At 29.1% G+C, this 23,222-nt stretch overlaps 1 protein-coding gene and 1 long non-coding RNA gene across 2 annotated transcripts; both read right to left on the reverse strand.

Moving 5' to 3' along the window:
- Positions 1–3,853: 3,853 nt before the first annotated feature.
- On the reverse strand, positions 3,854–7,866 carry LOC104646440 (uncharacterized). Its single transcript, XR_740537.4, has 3 exons — positions 7,741–7,866; positions 5,049–5,117; positions 3,854–4,102 (listed from the first exon to the last, which is right to left on the reverse strand). It is a non-coding gene; the product is annotated as an uncharacterized lncRNA (long non-coding RNA).
- Positions 7,867–14,677: 6,811 nt separating this feature from the next.
- LOC101263386 (leucine-rich repeat receptor-like protein kinase TDR) lies at positions 14,678–19,254 on the reverse strand. The gene is made up of 2 exons (XM_004235124.5): positions 16,295–19,254; positions 14,678–15,346 (listed from the first exon to the last, which is right to left on the reverse strand). The coding sequence occupies exons 1-2, from the start codon at positions 18,942–18,944 to the stop codon at positions 14,940–14,942; spliced, it is 3,057 nt and encodes a 1,018-aa protein (XP_004235172.1). The 5' UTR covers positions 18,945–19,254; the 3' UTR covers positions 14,678–14,939.
- Between the last annotated feature and the right edge of the window lie 3,968 nt (positions 19,255–23,222).

Genomic DNA, 23,222 nt, shown 5'->3' on the forward strand with positions numbered 1-23,222 from the left:
ATTTACTAAATAAGGTATGATATGCTACCATAACTTCCAAGTACCAACCATTTATTATGTTCCTAAATAACTGAAATTTACATTATCAAATTATCAACTAATAATTACATATTGTATGCAAATATGATTGATTCACATATTACAAAAGGTTGTATTTAACACAGAATGTTGTATTTATATTCCTAAATACAATATATTCACTAAATACTAATCATAAAGGTATTCATAAAATTTTGAATATAAAAGTTTATTCATGTTTTTTCTCATTGCATTTTTGCATATGTTTTTTTATCTTTTTATTATTTATACACTAATACAGTTGTAATTACAATAACTAAATAAGGAAAATGTATTACTTGTACAATTATCATATGAATACTTTGAATTCAAATTAGTGTTTCTATTTATAAAACTTAAAGTATTAATATGTCAAGGATACAAGTATTTGTAAAAAATTTAATGTATTAATACATCATACAAGGTAAAGTAGTACAATTTTAGCAAATGAATACAACAATTTGAAAAATGGATACACTATTATTAACCAAAAAAATGAATATACCAATATACTATAATATGAGTACACTGTTGTTGAATAAGAAAATGGAAAAATAATAGAATGTGTATGTATCAAAGCGTGTAAGTACTCGACTATATAAAAAATCAAAAAAAATAACAAAACGCTGATTTATTTATTGTGAAGTTCTCTATAATACTTGAGGCTTGACGTTAACTTAGTTATTTATTTATAAAAGTATAGTATTGATGTATCCAACTATACTTGTATTGCCTAATCAAATTGAATAAATTACTTATGTATACAAATATATTTGTATTCACAAACCACTGTTTTATTAATAGTACAATACAATTATCTATGTATATAAATATTATTAAATATATATATTTGACATATAATTGAACCACAAATATAAGCATAATGAATTGAACCACAAAAATCACTCTTACAATCATACAAAAGGATTTTGAATTGGAAGGAATTGAGGGGAAAATACAAAAAAAAATCTGTAATATAATGATATTGATGAAAGAAAATGTATGAATACATAATCAATTATGAGTTTAATAATAATTTTCCTATTTATTATTTATTTATATTAAACATAAGAAAAATTGATTATTGATATACAATTAAATTTGTTATTTATTGTATAGTTATAGTCATATAACATAAAAAAATTAAACTATAGTTATATTATTTAAGTATATATTAAAATTTGCCATATTATGTAGTTTTTCCTAAATTTTATTGAAAAAGTATTTTAAAATAATAATAAAAAATATATTTTTCAAAATAATAAAAAAAATGGATATGTCATTAATTTGAATGCATTAAGAATAATTAATAATGCCATAAATTTAGGGAATTCAAAACAAAATAGGAATATTTATTTTCTTTTTTTTTACGCATATTTGTTTTCCTTGTTTAGCTCAAAGCAATAAAAATCCATTTTAAACATTTTCTTTTCTTTTGTTGTAAGTTTCTTTCTTCTCGATATTTTCTCTATAAATTGTCACTCTCATCTAATTCATATTCGATTTTTATTCAATAATTTTTATTTTCTTGTAATGTACGGCTTCTTATTAGTATATATAAGAGTCCGGAGCCTAAAGGGTAAAAAATGTTAACAAAAATTCCAAAACGGTATATGAAATTTCTTTTTAACCAAAAGGGCAAAATCGCTCGCGAAGTAGCGATTTTGTCCACTGAAAAAAGCAAAATCGCTGCTATAGCAGCGATTTGTTAAATTTGCTTTTTTTAAAAAAAAAAATTATAACAAAATCGCTCCCTCGGGAGGATTTTCAAAATAAAAAACTTTTTTTAATATTTTTTTGATATGTCGCTGCTTAGGCAGCGACTTGTGTATAATTTTTTTTAATTAATATTTTTTGTTTTTTTTATAAAAAAAAGTTTAAATCAATTTTTTAAATCAAATAGCTGCCAAAGCAATGATTTTTAATTAATTTTTTTTAAAAAAATAAATAAATAAATCGCTGCCATTTTTTTTAGTGATTTAATTTTTAAAAATTAAAAAAGAAATAATTAAAAATTGCAGCAATGTAATTTTAAAAAAATATTTTTTTCATTTAAACTTTTTTAAATAAAAAAAGCAAAAATAAAAAATTAAGGTAATGTCGCTGCATAAGCAGCGACTTACTTAAAAAGGTATAAAAAAAATTTTGAAAATTGAAAATCGCTCCCGAGAGGGAGCGATTTTGTTTCAATTTTATTTTTTTAAAAAAAATCAAATTTAACAAAATCGCTGCTATAGCAGCGATTTTGTTTTTTCCAATGGACAAAATCGCTACTTCGCGAGCGATTTTGCCCTTTTGGTTTAAAAGAAATTTCATATACCGTTTTAGAATTTTTGTTAACATTTTTTACCCTTTAGGCTTCGGACTCGTATATATAAAGTATGGTGTAGATGACATCCTTCAAGATCGTGTTCTTTGCAATTTTATTTCTATTGTAATACAAATCAAATGTCAAAAAAAATTATGAACAATGATTTTGAAAAAATAATATTTAGATTTTGTTTTTGTATAAGTATTTTTATTAGGAAAAATGCATAAGTACCCCCAACCTATGTTTGAAATTACAGAGACACACTTATAATATACTATGGTCCTATGACCTCTGAACTTATTTCATAAATAATTTTCTACCCTTTTCATCCTACGTGGCACTAGCTTGAAAAAAATTGTCAACACGTGATCGACCCACAAGATAGTGTCATGTAAGCCGAAAAGGGGTAGAAAATTATTTGATCATAGAACCTTAGTATACTATAAATGTATCTCTGAAATTTCGGGCACAGGTTGAGGGGTACTTATGCATTTTTCAATTTCAATTATGACATTTTTTATATGAATATTCACTTTTGAAATTACATAAAATTTGTTTGAAACTGATATAGATTTTGGTTTGAACATTCATCTTTTTTATGATTCTAGTTAAAAAATTACATAAAATTTATTTAACTTTGGTATACTGGTTATACCATGTTAGAACGATTTTAGAATTATATCTGAATGAATTTTGTATACTACTTGTCTAATAAATGACAATTAATAGTTAGAAGTTGTATTATTTTTATATTGTAATGGCATGATTCTGCTGTGAGAAATTGATGATTTATGGCATGAAATAGGTATAATTATCGCAAGAAATTAGTATGAAAAATGTGCATAATAATTGTATGAAATTTGTATATTGATTTCAGATTTTCTGTTGTGTATAATAATTTGAATTATGACGGATTTTTTCTTTAAAAAGTATAATGTTATATTTTGATGCGAACATTGAATTTATTCATTATTTGTCTGATCATTTTTGTTTATTCTTTGGTATATTTTTTATTTACAAAAATTGATAAATTTTTCTTTGAAATTTGTATACTATTACTACCTGACAAGTATGACAATCGATAATATTTTTTTTACGTTTTCTGACTTGATTGGAATATTTTTTTGGCATTATATTGTAATGACAATTAATATTTACAAGTTGGAATTATTTTTGTATTCTAGTGCCATGATCCTGGTGTGAATAATTGATAACTTTTGCTATGAAAAAGGTAAGAAATGTGTGAATAAGAATTGTATAAAATTTGTATACTCATATAACATATGTGTTTTTACTTTTGTATTTTGTAATAAAATATAAAATTGTTAAAAAAACATGTCTACTTTTACTTTTGTATGAACTTTTGTCACGATCCAAAAATGAACGTAATGGCACTCGTCTTATCCCATCAAGACAAGTCAGCCTAAATCCAACTAATATAGTGAATGCGAAGTAAAACGTGCATAAAAGTCTAATACAACAAAATACTGCGAAAAACAAGGTCAACTTAATTAAATCCCCAAAACCTGGTTGTCACGTGTACAAGCCTCTAAAGTATTACAACTGAATCAAAAGAAAAATGTAAGTCTCATATGACATTGTTTCTAGAGTAGAACAAGAGCATAAATATGAGTAAGAAGGTCCGCTGAAATGACAAGCAACTACCTCACAAATCTCCATAAGAAGCCTCAGACAAGGAGAAGGGAAAATTTCACAAAGGTCAACGCTAATAACCTAAAAAAATTGTAAAAACGAGGGGTGAGTACCAAACCACACGGTACTTAGCAAGTAAACCTCTAAATGCAAGCTCAGAGAATAAAATACGGGTACTCCTTACACCCAATTGAACCTCCACAACTACAGCCTGCATAAAACCAACCCAATCTAACAGTTCACCATTTATAAGAACATTTCATAACAACAACATTCTAACGATCACATATTCTCAACAACAAGCTCAATATTCATCATTACAACCTCAACAAAAAGGCACTCATATATCAGCAACACACAATATCAAGTTTATCAAATAGAGGTAGCCAAATATCAAGTACTTTTCAACCACCAATAAAATACATAATTATCAAGAATGAAGGATGTCATGGGATGCAATGCAATATGACACCATGAATGATATGCCTCAAAATACCAAGTACTCTCTCAACCATATATACATGATACTCCTAAGAAATACATCGAAAGTTCATGGCCCATAGGGGACTCGCGAGGTACAGACACGGATGATCTCCACGTTCCTATACGGATCTCAACGCACTATCACAAATTAAATAAATTTCTGTATGGACGATCTCCATGTGCCCAAATTATAATCTTAACACCTCACCAACCCCAACATAGACGATCTCCGCGTGCCTAACTTATAGTCAATCTCATGTCAATGCATGTGCGCAGTATGATTCCAATGAAAGGGATGACGCATCTCAAACAATATCAATATGATACGTAATCACCTCAGCTATCACAAGTATACGTTTGATAAAGAATACAGTCGCACATAATAAATTAAGTCAATAATATATCAACTAATGTCCATATGTTTTGGCATTCTCGGATTACAATCTGCATTCTATAATAATAAACTTTCTCATTACTTCCAAAACATACCACAAGTAAGTACGTGAAATTCATACACTTAACAAGGGTTTAGAAATTCACCTACCTTAAATCATCGAACAATCACTGTGACGCTTGAATCTTCCCCTTTCGTTAGGATTTCGATCAACGTCATCTATTCAAATGATTAATCACAAAAAAATTTCAAAACTAACAACAATCATATTACTATAGGTATAGACTAGATTCAAAAACATACACAAACCTAGAATCAAGTTCCTAAATTTTGATGTCAATTATCATGTCAACCCACATACTTCCAAATTTCAAGTCTAGGGTTAAGTTTCCATTCTCCAATTCCATGAATCTAATGATATTTATATAATACAATGCCCTTAATATTTAATTACATATGTCAATATATATAAAACTTAAATCGTGATATGATAATGTATAACAAAAGTTCCACCACGAAAGATAAATATATACCTACTATCATGTATCAAGACCCGTAACTATAGAATATTTGAACTAAACTAAAATTAAACACTTAGAATGAACACTAAAACAGTAACTGCTTCTTTAGAGAGATCTTTTCATTGATTGAGCTCAAAAATCTAGTGAATACAAATAATGGATGTGGTATTTATAGACCACATTTTGTAACCAACTTCTTCTAGCTAACTGAGCATAGTTTGTTACAACTAACATTGTACAATGACTAATATACCCTTCATCAATTTAATGAGTTTTAACTAACTACTTAACTACTTCTTCACATATCTCATTACTCCCCTTTACGTTAGGTAGGATAAAAATATTTAACACACCTAACTTGGATAAGAGATATTCATGTTGATGTCTGGACAACCCTTTAGTCAATATATCAACAGGTTGTTCTTGTGTAGAAATGTAGTTCACTTTAATCAGCCCTTGTTGTATCCTTTTCCTTATGAAATGACAGTCGATTTCAATATGTTTTGTCCTTTTGTGATAAACTGAATTTGCAGCTATTAGACATCCATTTGATGAATGTGTCAATGCCTTGAAGCTGCAAGTGACATAATACATCTTACAGTGACCATCTTTACAACTGGTGAAAAAGTCACTTGGTAGTCAATACCCTCTTGTTGATTGTACCCCTTAGCCACCAACCTAGCTTTAAATCTCTCTACCTTTCCTGTAGAATTGTATTTAACTTTAAAAATTTATCTGCAACTATAGGCTTCTTCCTTGGTGGTAGATCAGTGACCACCAGGACTAATTACTTTCTAGAGCTTGAACCTCTGCCCGCGTAGCATTTACCCATCTTTTATCCTGAACTGCTTCTAAGTATGTAGTAGGTTCCTTGACTGATGAAGTAGCAGCCAGATAAGACTGGTAAGTATGAGACAAATGACTATAACTGATGTAGTTGCTTACTGGATACTTGACCTCATTATGAATATTCAAGGAAATAAAATCCTTAACCCATGTAGGAGTATGTTTAGTCCTTGTAGACCTTTTAGTATTAGCTGGTAGCACAGCCTCTGGAACTTCAATCATTGGTTCTATAACACCATAAGACACTGGAGAACTCTCAGTTTCAGTAGGTGAACTTGAATAGTGGGAAGGAGTGAATTCAGTAGTTTGTAACTAATCAGAAATCTCAACCTGTGTAGTTATAGGAACTAGAGCAGGTGAGTGTTGTAGCAGCTTAGTGGAGTCTAGTAGGCAGTCACTAAATAGTGGAGGTTGATCTTATAACTTGTCTTGTGAGAAATGAAATATATCTTCTCTAAATAATACATCTTTGCTAATAAAGAATGTGCTAGTAGTAATATCAAACAGTATTTACCCCTTTTGTATTTCTGAGTACCCCATGTGAACTGCTGACTTAGACCTTGGCATTAGTTTATCATTCTCAACTAGTTTCTTGGCAAAGCACAAACAATCAATAGTTCTTAAGTGTGACAACATAGGCTTATATCCATACAATCTTTCATAAGGAGTAAGATAGTTGATAACACTACTTGAAACTCTGTCAATGAGATATGCAGCAGCAGGTACACAATGTCCCCAGGATTTTAATGGAATTTTACCTTGGAACCTAAAAGCTCTTGAGACCTCCAATAATGGTCTATGTTTCCTTTCAGCCACTCCATTTTGTTGAAGTGTATAAGGACAAGATCGTTGATGAATAATTTCCAAATCCTTAAACATACTGAATTCACAAACTCAGTGTCATTATCACTTAAACACTTAGAATGAACACTAAAACAGTAATTGCTTCTTTAGAGAGATCTTTTTTTTTTATTGAGCTTAAAAGGCTAGTGAATACAAGTAATGGAGGTAGTATTTATAGACCACATTCTGTAACTAACTGAGCATAGTTTATTACTATTAACAGTATACAATGACTAATCTACCCTTCATCAGTTTAATGACTTCTAACTAACTACTTCTTTATATATCTCATCAATATTATACACAAGTGAAATTCTTTGATCCATTCAATATCCCCCATCATTTCTCTTCTAATCGTTATCCTATAATCCTAAGAATAATTACTCGATCACCAACCATGGAACTTTTTAATAACACCAACAATAGCGAGAAAAGGGAAAACGACAAACATGTATTCTTTCACAATTGTGCATCCAGGGTAATCTCATTACCCTCGAATCAAACATATAAAATAATAAATTACTGAACAATTTAACATACCCAATTTAATAATAAAATAACGATATTAATTCTTTCCTCACCCAATTAATTAGTATATGTAACTAATATTGAAGTTGGATCAAGCTTTTTACCTGAAATTTTTTTTTATCAATTTTGTCGGCATCAAAGTTGAGTTCTCTCTCACGATAGTTTCAGCCGCAACTAATTTGTATTAGGATAAAATAATAATAACCTCTCTTTAATTTAATTTAATATAGTTTCCACACATTAACTAAATCATGGGTTTGACCCTTTAATCAAAAACCAAATTAATTAATTAAAAATTACTCCATTATAATTTTAACTAAAAGAGACTAAATAAAATTTATATTTAAATTACGGAAAGGATATTTTGTGAAAGAGAGGACTAGTTCTTAAAATAAACTTACGGGTCATTACAATTTTGTATAAATAAAAATGGTATCGTAATATAACATATGTATAAAACTCTTTGTACTTTTGTATGATGTAATAGTGACACAATGATTCACGTGGAAACAGAAAATATGTAATTCAAAAAGTTCGAAGCATAAATTATTGTCGTCTTGTCCAAAAAGAACAGCATGGATCGGAGCCACAAGTTGAACGCTCTAAATAGTTTGGTAACGTGAAATTCAAGAGGTCTAAGATACGTGCAGTCAATGTCGTCGAGAGGAACACAACAGGAAGACATGTTCAAATTATCCTTCTGAAGAAAGACATAATTTATTTTTATATTGATTTGGTTATTTTATTGTGGCAAATTCATGTTTTGATCTGTTTTGTCTTTTAAGCTAATGAATTATAATTTCAGAATATTTATTATGTGTGCTAGTTAATCATTTGTATTCAGTGCGTTCAAATATAACTCAAAAATAGATAATGTTGGTATGTGATTGATATCGACTGAAAAAATTAAGTCAAGTCTTAGTATGAAATTGGTATACATTTGATATCCAACTAACGACCCAATGGTAAAATTGAAAAAAAAAACATATAATTGAGATTTTAACTGAAATAGTAAATGTAAACCTAGTTAATATTATATAATTTAGTATCGAATTGATATCCCATTGGAAAATTGAAACTCAACATGTAATTGAGATTTCAACCAAATTAGACAACCTAAACAAGTTAATGTTGTGTTCAATTGGTATCCAATTTGTATCCAACAGATATCCCACTTGAAAATGAAAAAAAAAATGTAACAAATATTTCAACCAAATTAGACAATCTAAAACAAGTTAATGTTGTATTCAGTTTATATGCATTTGGGGGGAAAGGGTCTGATATACCCCTCAACTTTGTCATTTGGAGCTGATATACCCCTCGTTATAAAAGTGGCTCATATATGCCCTTACCGTTATACAAACAGCTCACATATACCCCTGCCGTTACAACATGGCTCACATATACCCTTCATTTAACAGAAGTTAAAAAATTAGTTTTAAATTTATATTTATTACTTCTAATTTTTTTTAAAAAATTATTTAGGGGTATATATGATTCACTATCAAAGTTCAAGGTATATTTTAATTTTTTTCATACATAAATTATTTTTTGTCTTCTTTTATTATAACTATTTGAGTTTCTTATTCTTATTCTTATTTTTTTCTTTCATTCCTTATTTTAAAGAAAAAAATTTAAACTATTTTTTTTTTGTGTATTGTAATTTAATTTCGTATTCGAAGAAAGAATTTGGTCATCTACAATAAGTTTTTACAAGAATATTAGTGAAACATAAATAAATTTGATTATCAAAATAATAATTATAAATTAGTCATTTAAACAAAAAAAGTCAAAAAAAATATGTTTGACGAGGATTAAATTTACTCATATGGGATTATATTTTTTAGAAAAAAATAATAAAAATTTTGATTAAAATTATTATTTTTTCATTTCCGTTAGAAGAAAAGGGTATATGTGAGCTATTTGTTTACAAGTAGGGGTATATATGAGCCACTTTTATGACGAGGGGTATATCAACTCTAAATCACAAAGTTGAGGGGTATATCAGACCCTTTTCCCTACATTTGGTATTCAACTTGAAATTTTAGAATAGATACAAAAAATAAAAATGTACGAAATTGATATTCAACAACTATAAATCTGGAAAGTATAAATTTGTGTTTAAAACAATGCATATTATATATTGTTGTCAGAATTTGTAGTAAAAGAAATATACATCACGCAAAAATCAAAACATGTAATAAAAGTCTAAACTGCAATAATTAATATCAGTTTTATATTTTCCTCACTCTTCTATTTATATTCTCTATTTAAGTGTGATTTTTAAGGGAAAATTACGTGGATAAGCAAACTTATATTATTTAATTACTTATCATAACTATAGTTTGCTATAATTATCACTCGCGACTAACATTATACATTAATTACGTGGGCTGACTTCGAATTTGTACAATTAGTCATGTTTGTATATGTATAATTCGCCAGAATATACAAATAAATATGTATAATATATAATTTTTTAGCCTATATACATTACAATTCACCTCTCTCCTACTCTTTGTCATCTCTTGCTCGCCTCTCTCCTCCCTCTCCCAATCTCGCTTGCCATTTATACAAATATATATGTATAATATACAATTTTATACATATAAAATTTACCTCTCTCCCACTTTCTGTCCTCTCTCGCTCGCCTCTCTCCTCCCTCATCTTGCTTGCCTCTCTCCTCTCTATCCCAGTCTCGCTCGTCTCTCTCCTCCCTCTCCCAATCTCTCTTGTCATATATACAATTATCTAACCAATATACATATACAATTCACCTTTCTCTCACTCTTTTCCCCCTCTCTCTCGCCTCTCTCCTCTCTCTCCCAGTCTCGATCGCCTCTCTCCTCTATATAACATGTAGCTACAAATTGTAGTTATCGAACTATATCTATGGAGAGTAATACAGATTTTACAAAATTCACATAGTTTAATATAAAATTATAATCTATTCATTTTTAATTTGTAATTACTCTCTCCGTCAATTTTATGTGACAACATTTGATCGGGCACCGAGTTTAAGAAACAAATGAAGACTTTGAAATATTTATCAAATTATCCTCAAAAGAAAATAAAAAATAGGCTTATTTTTCTCTCTCCTCATAACTGTATTAGAGTACTAACAACGGTAAAAGAGAAATTGTACCTTTAAATACTTCTCATAAGGAAAAGTGACATTCTTTTTGGAACTGACCAAAAAGGAAATGGTGTCACATAAAATGGGACGAAGTGAGTGCATTGATTTCATAAAAAGTAACACAAATCGAATACATTAATATATAACTCAGATACATTGAAGAGTATCTCGAATACATTATAACATAAAAATGATACATAATATGAAGTTTGGATACATTAAAAACTAGCTCGGATATATAATATGTAGCTCAGATACATTAAAAAATAGCCCGAATACATTATAAAATAAATCAAATATATATTATGTAGTTTAGATACATCAAACACTGACTCAAATGCATTTGTATATAGCGCAAATACATTAAATTTTTATTTTATTTAAAGATTTATAAAAATAAAATGGGATATTAAAAATAAAAGAAACATATAACCTGTATTTCAGTAATTTTTCTTAATATTTAGAATGCACACAAAAATGCTAGTCAATTTACTTTTGTTATAACTTCATATAGTTATTTTTATTTGAACTTCAACCAGATGACTTGAAGTTCTTCCACATATGGTTGTCTAGACTTTATACACATATCACTTCAAATCTGATAAAAATAATCGACATTCAATCAAATCAATTATCGATTTAAACTTTTGTTGATAAGTTAATTATACAATACACACCATAATAAAAATAGCTTTTTAACGATAATAAATATACACACTAAAAAAATGTGTTAAAATTTTTGCCGACACTAGCTAATTGTTATTGAATACTGTATCGATATAAACTTTAAAAACATTTATAAAGAATATTAAATACCGCTAAAATATATTTTTAATAACAATTAAGCTATTATCATTAATTAATTATTGCTTAAAATAATTTATAACACAATAACAACTAAAAAAGTTTTAACAGCTTGAGAGTCCAACACTATAAAAAAGACTTCATAAATAAAATATTTTTGCTGGGGGAAACAAATCTTTAGTTGGATCCGTTGTCACTTGACAATATAATAGAAACAAGCATGCATGAGTTAGAATAAAGGGTCAATAGTTGAGTTAGAATAAAGGGTCAATAGTTGGATTTTATGTTCAAGGAAAAGGCTAAAATATGCTATTGAACTTTCAGAAAAAGTTTATTTATGTTATTTGTTAAAAGTTTGGCTCATCTATGTTATTACCGTTCAAGAAAAGGATCATTCATGTAATTATTTCTAAACAATGATTTTGCAAAACTATTTTTTACACATGGCCAATTATAATCCGATCATGTCATTAACTTTTTTAATGAAAAAAATCATAATTGTGAACATAAAATAATTTTTTTTTTTGAATTTTTTTATAAAAAAATTGATGAATGGCCACGTCATCAATTTTAAAAATAAAAATATCTAAATTATGAACAAAAATTGAATCAATCTTTTTTTTTTATTTTTGTATTAAAAAAATTGATGACTTGACCGAATTAAAATTGATCACGTGTCAAAAATAATTTTGCAAAACCACTGTTAAAAGATAATGGTATGAATGAGCCTTTTTTTAACGATAATGACATAAATGAGCAAAACTTTTGACCAATGGCATAAATGAGCATTTTCTAACAGTTCAATGGCATATTTGAGCTTTTTCCTATATTCAATATTTATATATATATTAAAAAAATTAATTATAAATACATTTTTCTAACCAAGGTTATTTGTGTTCAACGAATTCGTAGCTCTGCCCTGTCTACTTTTATAGCTATCCAAGAGCTCAACGGAATGCATGGGTTACCTTATTAGACATACATCACAACTACATATACTAATATTATCTTTACTTTCAAACGGTTACATGTATTACCAATTTTAGTATTTTATACTATATATTATTTGAAGATACAATTAGATACTCACATCCTTTAAAACTTCGATTGATTAATTATTTGCTTAATTAACTATTTCACTTCAAATCAACCACTATCTCTTAGTTCTCTCCTCCCATATTTATCACTCAATTATGTATTCTCCTTTTCGATTCAAAAATTTCAATGTACAATTTCATTCTAACAATATCTATTCTATTTTCTTCTTCTTCAAGATATCATCACCGTTGCCAATATATTCTCATGACTCCAAATATTATTCTGTGTTGTTCATTTATAACGAGATCAAATCAAAGTAGTTGCTACGGAAAAGACATTCAATTCAGAGTGGATCTTGATTGTTTGTCTCCGCAAGAAATGGATCTTAGATTTGATTATGTTATGCCACAACGTAAAAGGATCAAAGGGAGTATTGTAGAAAATTTTTGTTTGTTGGTGTTCTTCTAATGCTTTCTTTGGTTATTGTGTTATGGATGTGGTAGTACCAATATTATGTTGATATACCCCTAGATTCGAGTTGTATTTTTAGTAATGGGTATATGAACATGTATATGTATCCACCATTAAATTTTGATACATGATTTTTAATAAGACGATGATATTAATGACACGACAAATACTCTACAATCATGATTTGTCCTAAATTCACGTGTTTCAGCTACATTTCATATTTAGATACACATAATTATTTGTATATGCTTATTATGTATTCGAGATGCATATTTTGGATATAACATATGAATTTAGATACACATAATTAGATGAATATGCTTCTTAAGTATTCGAGATACATGTTTTTGAATAGGCATAATACATAAATGTGCCCTTTAACTTGGCTTCAAATCACATTTATGTCTTTCAACTTTGGATGTGCACAAATAGACACGTAAACTTATATAAACTTGAGTAAATAGACACACATGTCCTACATCCTACACGTCATTTTTTGTCCAATGTGATTTCCTACATGTATTGTTCTATGTAGGACCATGTGTTTATTTATTTGAAAGTTGGATAATTTAAAGTGCCTATGTGTACATTATGAAAGTTGGAGGTCAAAGTTAAAATTTGAAGTCAAGTTTAAGGTCCAATATATGTATTATGCCTTTTGAATTTAACGTATGCAATTGATTCTTGATACATCAAATCAATACTAGATACATATAAAAGATACATGAAATTAATACTAGATACGTATAACAAATACATGAAATTAATATTAGATATATATAAATAGATACATAAAATTAATACTAGATACGTATAACAATTACATGAAATTAATGCTAGATAAATCTATGATACATATGAATGTACTTGTATGATACTCATGTATCTAAGTGTTTAGTTTGTTGGATACATCATATATTGATCAAAGATATATCAAATCAATGAACTTATTATTTTAAGAGTAATAATTTGAAATTAACCAAATTACATTACCAAGATATACATACTTTTATCTTATATTAATAATATTAATGAATTTACTATTCCAAAGAATAATAAAATGGAATTAGTTATGTTTGTATTTTGAAAATCCCCAGTTACTCCTCTAATTAAGGAAATCAATTACACCCTATGAATTTAAATAAATAAATTTTATATCTTAATTTTAAAATTCAGCAGATACATGTATCTCATGAATTCTGAATCAAGTATCCTAAACATGAAATATGGTAGATGCAATATGATAGAAAATATGAAAGCTAATTTAAATAAAGTTATTTTTATAATAATAAAAGAAAATTAGGGTAAAAATTAAAAAATGAAATATAGATAAAAGTGAAAAACAAGGTTGATTTTCCGAATTGCAAAAATAATTTTGGCTAAAAGCTGATATTTTTATTTTTTTTGACAAAGTGGTAAAAATTAGAAAATAATGTCATACCCAAACGGGTTCATGTCCATTTTATCCATTTTGCCACTAAGAGGAGTTGCATGTATCTTTAACATAATGGTTAACAATGAAATCACATGAGTACTGGTGTCTAAGTTTCTTGTATGATTCATCAACAATAAAAATGAAATCACATGAGTACTGGTGTCTAAGTTTCTTGTATGATTCATCAACAATAAAAATGAAATCCCATGAGTGGTGTCTACACGGACGGTCGTAACAAGTACGATATAAGATTAATTTGTTGGAAAAGATACTCATTTCATCACAACACGGGGAATTTCCTACTATGCAAAAAATTCAAGAACCAAATAAAACTATTTAAACTTCTCCTATACCAATTTCCCTCACAATTCATTAGTAAGTTGGAAAATCAAACCAACCCCAAATCTCCTCCTATAATATCAACACTCCACATTAGCTTTTTGAGCCAAAGGTTTAGCAGCAATTGCATTATCACCCACGCCAACAGTTCCAGGCAACTTCCTCTTAGGCTTAGCCTCTTGCAACATAGATATAACATCCCTCATCGATGGCCTATCAGCCGGGTTACGACTAGTACACAGCAATGCCACCCTCAGCAGCAACATCATTTCCTCCCTCACTGAATGACATGAAGCGCCAGCATTTTTATCCAACACATCATTTACGCCATTTTTAGTCTTGATCTTCGTTTTAACCCAATCCACAATGCTATTTCCATCGCCAAATCCTGGTTCCACCGATCTTTTCCCTGATAAAATTTCAAGTAACACCACCCCGTAGCTGTAGATGTCACTCTTCTCATCAACTTGCAATGTATATGCATATTCTGTATCAACAAACGCACAAACAAATTTAGTACACCATAATAACTACAGAGAAAAAGAAAAAGAAGATGAGATTATTTCAATTTTGTTATCATAACACTCTGTCAACTAGTGCCCAAAATGGTTGACTTTAAGCATTAAAGTCAAGGAATGTAGTACCAGTACTATATTTATACTAATAAATCAAAGGGTTAATCACAGATAAAAAGATTAGACAAAATCTAGGTGGGTCCAAAGAATAACAAAAAGTGTAAAATAAAAGCTTAAAGGCTAATGGAGCTATTCACGCGCAACTAGTGCGCCATGCCCTCTTTTAAGTCATGGACAGAAACTGCAAAACAAAGAGAAGAAATATTTGCACCAATTGTCATTAAAAAAAAAAGTATGAGAAAAGAAATATTTGATTCCCTTTCTTTTATTGATAAAATTTTATTACTCCCTCTTGCACTACACTAATATTAGAACATTATTTTAACATCCTAATAAAAGTTTCAACGTTTAGATATTAATATCATATTGTGGCGCTCAAATTCAAATAATGAATTAGTGCCTTTCAAGATCTAGTTATGATTAAAAGAAGATTCCACTTAGTATGAAGCAGTTGAGGAATTTGACAATTGTGTGGGCAAAGTAGATTTAATGACGATAGTGGTCGAAAAATAAAACAATATATATCATACTTTCACTAAAAAATGCATCATGCTATTGACATGACACCACGTTTTTAGCACGCAAGTGAACTTTTTCGTCACCCTACAGAATGAACTAAACTGATCTGAACAAACTATTTTTGGATAACAAAAAAAAAAACTTGAACTTTAAACAATCATGTAATTCCATCAAGCAAACAGACAAATATTCCAGCCATTAATAATTAAATTAAAGAACACGATAAAACGTTGAATATTACGAGTTACTTCTTAAATTTCATGTCAAGTTGGTCAACTTACCAGGTGCGATGTAGCCATAAGATCCAGCAATCACGGACATGGATTCATCACACTGAATCAACTTAGCAACACCAAAATCAGCTACTCTAGCCTCCAGATCGCCGTCCAGAAGAATATTACTAGGCTTAAGATCACGATGAACAATGACGGGATCACAATCATGATGAAGATAACAAATTCCATGAGCCACGCCAAGTGCAATTTTGTACCTAGTAAGCCAATCAGCCACCAAATTAGCATCCTTATTCTTACCATGCAACAGATCATCCAGGCTACCGTTAGGCATGTACTCGTACAGCAACATCGTGCACTCGTTGTTGCTGCAACAGCCTAACAACCTCACGATGTTCCTGTGCCTCACATTGCCTAACACATCCACCTCAGCTAAAACGCCTCGTCTTTTCCTGATCGTCTCCTTGTGTTTACCCCATAGCTTCTTCACTGCTATAGTCTCACCGCCTGGCATTTCCGCCTTATACACTGTACCTGTTGAACCCATTCCCAGGATCTTATCTGTCATTGCCAATCTCTCAAGTACATCATCTGCCGTGAAGTTTAACCTTTGAAATGCGGTTAATTTCCATGGCCCAACTTCTCTCTCTACTGAAAATCGCTGACTGTATTTCGCGTGGAAACAGCGGCTACCGGCGATGAGGACGAATAAACCAATACCGAATGCTGCTGCCATGATCCAGACAATAGCGCCAGCTGTTTTTTTGGTCTGTGGCTTGATTTCCGCTGCTCCAGCAGCAAGTCCGTCAGTCCCGCAAGGCTTTTGAAGGACAGCACCACAAAGGCCTTCGTTTCCGATGAAGGAGGAGAAATGTAGACTGGAGAAAATTGAGCCTGAAGAAGGAACTGGACCAGTGAGCTGATTGTAGGATACGTTGAAGTTTTCTATGGTAGTGGAATTGGCGAAATTCGAAGGAATTGTTCCAGTGAGAAAATTGTGAGACAAATCAACCTCTGTTAAGGAAGGAATTGCAGAAATTTCCCAAGGAATAATTCCGGTTAGCGAATTTTTTCGAAAATTCATGCAAATGAGCTTCTCACAATGTTCAATATCCCATGGAATGCTTCCTGTGAGATTATTTCCTTCCAGTTCGATTCTGTAGAAAGCTTTACACCCTTTGAAATTGGGGATTTTCCCTACTAGACCACTGTAACTTGCTGAAAAGATCTGTAGAGATGGTGAACTCCAGATACCCTCCGGTAATTCACTGTTGAATGAATTCTCCGATATGTTCAAATACTCCAATGTCACAGCATTCCCTAAATCTTCTGGAATTGGACCACTGAAATTGTTTTTGCTCAAGTCCAAGTAAGCTAAATTGGGCAAAACACCGAAGCCCAATGGTATGGACCCGTTGAGTCTGTTGTTTTGAATTCTAAACCTGAATAATGCAGTACAATTTGCTAAGGAAGAAGGGACTTCACCAACAAACTGATTTGAAAACAGGATAAGTTTAACTAAGTTATTGCTGAGACAGAGATTTGGTGGAATGGGACCTGAGAGATGATTTGAAGAGACATCAAGTTTTTGTAGCTTTGCATTTGAACCCAACTTCTGTGGCAAAATCCCAGTGAGTGAGTTATTCCATAGAGCCAATAATTCAAGATTAGGAAGCTCACCAATCCCTTGTGGGATTTCACCAGTAAAGTTATTGTTCATCAAATTCAAGACAGTAAGCTCCTTCAATCCTGAAAATCCTTCGGGGATTGTTCCGGAGAGATGGTTATCAGACAAATCCAACGATTTCAAGGATGTCAGTCTGACAAAAGACAATGGAATTGTACCATAGAAATGGTTCTTGAAAAGAAATAGAGTTTCAAGGTTTGTCAAGTTGCCTAGTCCAACAGGTAGATTACCAGAAAGATTGGCTAATGAGATATCAAGATAGGTCAGATTTGACAAAGAAGAAAATTCAGCAGGGATAACTCCAGTGAAATTCTGGTAACCAATTTCTACATGTTCAAGTTGTTTCAAGAAACCCAACTCAGGCAAAACAGGACCATTCAATAAATTCCCAGCCAAGTGCAAAAACTTCAGTTTTGCTAACCCACCATAACTTTTTGGAATCAAACCCTTGAAATAGTTTCCCCCAAAGTTAAGATACTCAAGATTAGGGATTTGAGCAACTTCTTCAGGCAAAGGGCCAATGAAATTGTTACTATAAGCGTTTAGGTATGTTAGAGACTTGAGCCTTGATACACCAGAGGGAAAAGTTGAATTAAACAAGTTGTGACTAATATCAAGTGTCTTTAGAAAAGGCAATTGAAAAATGACTATTTGAAGAGTACCCTCCAAAGCATTTCCACTCAAATTCAAGTGATGAAGGTGTACCAAGTTTCTGATATCTTCTGGAATTGTACCAGAGAGATTGCGGTTCGACAGATCAAGAGAGGTGATTTGGTTAGTTTTCTTGTCACATTTGATACCAGACCAGGAACACCAAATGTGAGAACCTGGTCTAGCGAATGCGAGGGTGGGATCCCAGTCATTGAAGGTATTTTGGTGATCATGCAAAGAAGATTTTAAAGTCAAAAGAGATGTGAGTTGTAGAGGTAGATTGGTAATGGAGAAAACAAGTGAAATTTTTGTTAAGAAGAAGAGAAGTGTAGTGAGAAAGAATGGAGAGAAGTGTTTCATGGTGATGTTGTTTATGGTGTAAATGGTTGAAAAGAAATGGGGGTATGTAAAGAGAGGTAAAATTTGAGAGAAAAATGCTTTTTAGGAGTGCTGGAAAAATATAAGGTGTTTCATCATGATTTTGGTGAGTTAAGTTTTGGTGTGAAGAGAGAGACAAAAAGAAAGGAAAGTAAAAATTTGAAAAAGAATGAACACTTCTTCTTCTTCTTATTCAGCTTCTATAACTCCAATACTTGTACTCACACATTTCATCACTCACTATTTCTTCATAATGATAAATATCATGTGTTGCTCTGTTTTCTTTTGCTTTAATTTCTCTGTTTGTCTCTTCCTTATTTATTTATTTTTTTCAGTATTTTCATACTTTTTCTGTTCACTTAGAAATGCTTTTTGTTTTCTTAGATTTCATTTCTCTTTTTTTTAAAAAAAATAATTATATTTTCCCCACCACTTTTGCATCATTCCTTCTACCTTTATCTTTAGCCAACCAAAAATAAATTGAATTTGAGTAGTACTCCTTTCGCCGAGAGCTCGTTTGGATTGACTTATTACTTTTGATTTGTAAATCAAAGTAGGTTAAAATTTTGGACTTATGACTTTTGTCTTTTTATCTAAAAATTGAGCTTATAACAACTTTTTAATTTACTCAAACACTCTAAAAGTGCTTAAAGCACTTAAAATAAATAAATTCAAACAAACTCTAAGAACCCGTTTGGATTGGCTTAAAAATAGTTTTTAAATTAAATTAAAATGACTTTTAAATCAAAAAAAAAATAAAGGAAACCTAATTTTAGATTTTTACTTATTTTGAGTCATTTTAAACTTGTTTTAAGTAATTTGACATTGTCAAACACTTTCTAACTTATTTTAAGTTATTTTGACTTATTTTAAATTAATTTCTATATTTGTCAAACACTTTTAAAATTTAAAAACTGACTTAAAAATAGATTTGACAAACTTTTAAGTCAGTCCAAACACTTTTTAAGTGATATTACTGTAATCAAAGAAATATTAATGTAATCCAGGGCTATTAATTAATTTTTTTATTGAAAAAAATATTTTTTTATTTTTGGAGAAGAATCTACATTTAAATTAATAACACCACTTATTTGGTAATGAATTGACAGAATGTTATAAGGGCAGGATCCAAGAAAGTTTAATTTTGATATTCCCACTTCCCCACATAATTCCTTTAATCTTATTTGCTCCCCCTTTTTATCCCTATTGGCAATTCTTGTTTCTTTAATTTTATTTATTTCCACTTTGAACTAGCAGATGAAAGCACCTTGTGACATTGGGCCATGCTACAAGGACCATATATACATATATCTTTAACTGAAAAACAAAAATTCCTTCAAAATGTTAATTTAATCACCAGGTGCCTCTAATATTTAACTTTGATTAATGATGATTACTAATCAATTAATAATGTTCCATCATTGAATTAATACTACTTTATACTATACTCTATTAGATAAGATTTAATCTATTATCCACTATTCTCCTCTTAAAAGCAAAGCAAAGAAGGAAAAACAAAAAGAGGAAAAGTGAAAATAAAATTAAAAAAATATATATAAAATATATTTTTTATTTAAAATGCATTTATTCCAATGTGACAAGTATGGCCTTTTCAAAGATAGGTACATTGGGATTCATTAAATCTGTTTTTAACATTTAATATTGGTACTTTCAAGTGAAAAATTTCCTTCGTATGGAGGTTGAAATAAATGAATCTCGATTGATATTTAAAGATGGTCAGTTAAAATATAATTTGATTTTTGTGAATAAAAATATGAGAAGTAAAAATGAATATGTATAATAATTCGATTGATATTTTCTTCATCTCATACTCTATTAGTATTTCTTTACAAAACAAGTAAATTTTTTCTATTTTAACTTTAAAAATAATTCTTGTAGAAGTATTAAATATTGTAAGTTTACATTAAATTTTGGATTAAACCATATATTCAAAATACGTTGACTTTTAAGGTCTGTTAACTCATTATAAATATTAACGAAGTTACATGAAATGAAATAAGAGATAATTTAATTTCTCTCCCAAGTTCTAAATATTTTTATTATTAATTATATTTTTTAAATATGAGTTTAATATATAAAAAATGATATAGCAAATTATTTTTTTAATTATTATTATTATTATTTAAGAGGTATTTAATATTATATAAAATATAACAAATAAAGATATGACTAATCGGAGGAACATTTTTGAAAAGGAAAATGCTAAATGGCTAGAGAATCTGATCAGAAAATTAAAAAAATTATAATTATATTTTATTCTAAAATAAACCAATTTTTTTCTATTTTTTAGTTAAAATATATTAAAATTAGAAAAATAAAAATATTTTAAAAGATGAAATGACGTAGAATGAAAAATATTTGACCAGATTCTGACAATATTGTGTCCAAAAAAAATTCCTTCTGGAAATAGGGAGGAGGAACTGGATGCATTAAATTCCAGCTATTTTACATCATTATTTTTATTTTTATTTCTTTTGTAAACACTTAAAATGATGGGAACTATCATTAATGTTTTATTAGGTGTATTCGATTTGATAAAGAATAAAGTTTAAATAAACATAATGATTCTCATTTCTCAGTGTTTTCCCTCTACCATACTATGAAATGTACTTTTGATGATATATATAACTTAATTAGTATCTTTTGTCACCTACCATTCTACTTTACCTTTACTCATAGTATTTGATCATCTTTTTGCCCACCAATTGTTAAGGTATACTTATCAACTTAAAGGAAAAGGGATAAAATTTATGTGCAACTCTAATCTATTGAAATTTACTTATAAAAAAAACTTGTTTCACGGGCTTTGTCTTTGAGTGAACATTCTGTGATGAACACTTTGGGCGTACTACATAAATATTAATTTACTGTGTAGTAGACTGCAAAAGATATAGAGAATAAAAATCTCATTATATAAATTCTATACGATACACTTGATTAAAGAAGATATTGAGGGAGAATCGATTCTGAATTTATTCTTTGTTAATGGATAATAATAATACTTTAATTTTAGAAACTCGATTGGTTATAAGTAAATATTAATTTTGATTTTGATTCTAGTACATAATATTTTTACTAAGTATTTTCAATTTTTAATAAGTTAAATATGTTTATTCCTTTTATAAAAGAGTATGTTATATTTGATTTATTTTAAGACTATATTACTGTCCACTTCTTGAACTAAAAATAAAATAACAATACAAGCTTAACATACTACATGAATACTTAAGTAGTTGAATGATTAACAATTAGAATAATATATGAAATATCCACAAGTAAATAAATTTTAAAAAATGCACATTTTGGTTAATTAAATATGCTTATTAAAATATCATAAAAACAAAAATCAGTAATCAATTATCTAGTTTTTATCGGACAAAGAATATTGGCCAAAATAATTCTTTACTACATTTTTTTAAAAACTATTTTATATGAAAATTCATTAATTCAAATTCATATTAAAAGATTTCACATGAAAGATAAAGCGATACATACAAAAAAACTAATTTATAATTAATTTAGCAGAATAATCGTGATAAAAAATCATAGATCGTAACAGACACAAATGATGTAATTCATAAGCAAGAGAAGCAAGTGACAACATGGGATCTTCATGAGATTGAAATTTAAAGTTAAGTGTGGTATTATGTATGTGACAAAGTGTAACTAACAAAAAAACAAACAAAACTCACAAAGAAAACGGTTACTAGCTAGCACACTAATTGACACTTCTTAGCGTACAAACAAAAACCAAAAGAATTAAAGTTCGAATAATAAAAGTAAAAAAAAAAAAAAAAGACTATGGTTGATGGTTCCGTACTAAAAAATGTCTACGAAGAACAATATTGTCGTCACTAGTTGTTCCAAACTGAATACGACTTTAAAAAAATACGAGTCTTTGTTAGTACGAGTTTAATATATATTTTTTTATCTAATTCTTAAAGAATATATGAAAATTAATTTTAATAGTTTCCACAATTTATGTTTATCAAAAATTTAATATAAAAATTTCAAGTTGTATGTTTGAATAAAACTTCATTTAATTTCACATAATGATTTTAAATTGCATAATCAAACAAGTCCTTAATAATGAAGTAAATTTTTAGAAATTTTACAATATATATGTGAGTGATCAAATATTGTTTACACTTAATTTCAGAAATAATTAAATTCAGGGAAAATGAGAAAATTTTAGTTTATTTTATCTTTTAATTTTGTAAATCAACAAGTACTTCATCT

Source organism: Solanum lycopersicum, chromosome 3 (genome assembly GCF_036512215.1).
Source record: "Solanum lycopersicum chromosome 3, SLM_r2.1".
NCBI lineage: Eukaryota > Viridiplantae > Streptophyta > Magnoliopsida > Solanales > Solanaceae > Solanum > Solanum lycopersicum.

Bases quoted from the DNA above. Each gene is read 5' to 3' on its own strand.
- LOC101263386 (XM_004235124.5), bottom strand. From the start codon at position 18,944: ATGAAACACTTCTCTCCATTCTTTCTCACTACACTTCTCTTCTTCTTA. The intron at 15,347-16,294 runs GTAAGTTGACCA...TTGTTGATACAG, and splicing joins TTATGGCTACATCGCACCTG to AATATGCATATACATTGCAA.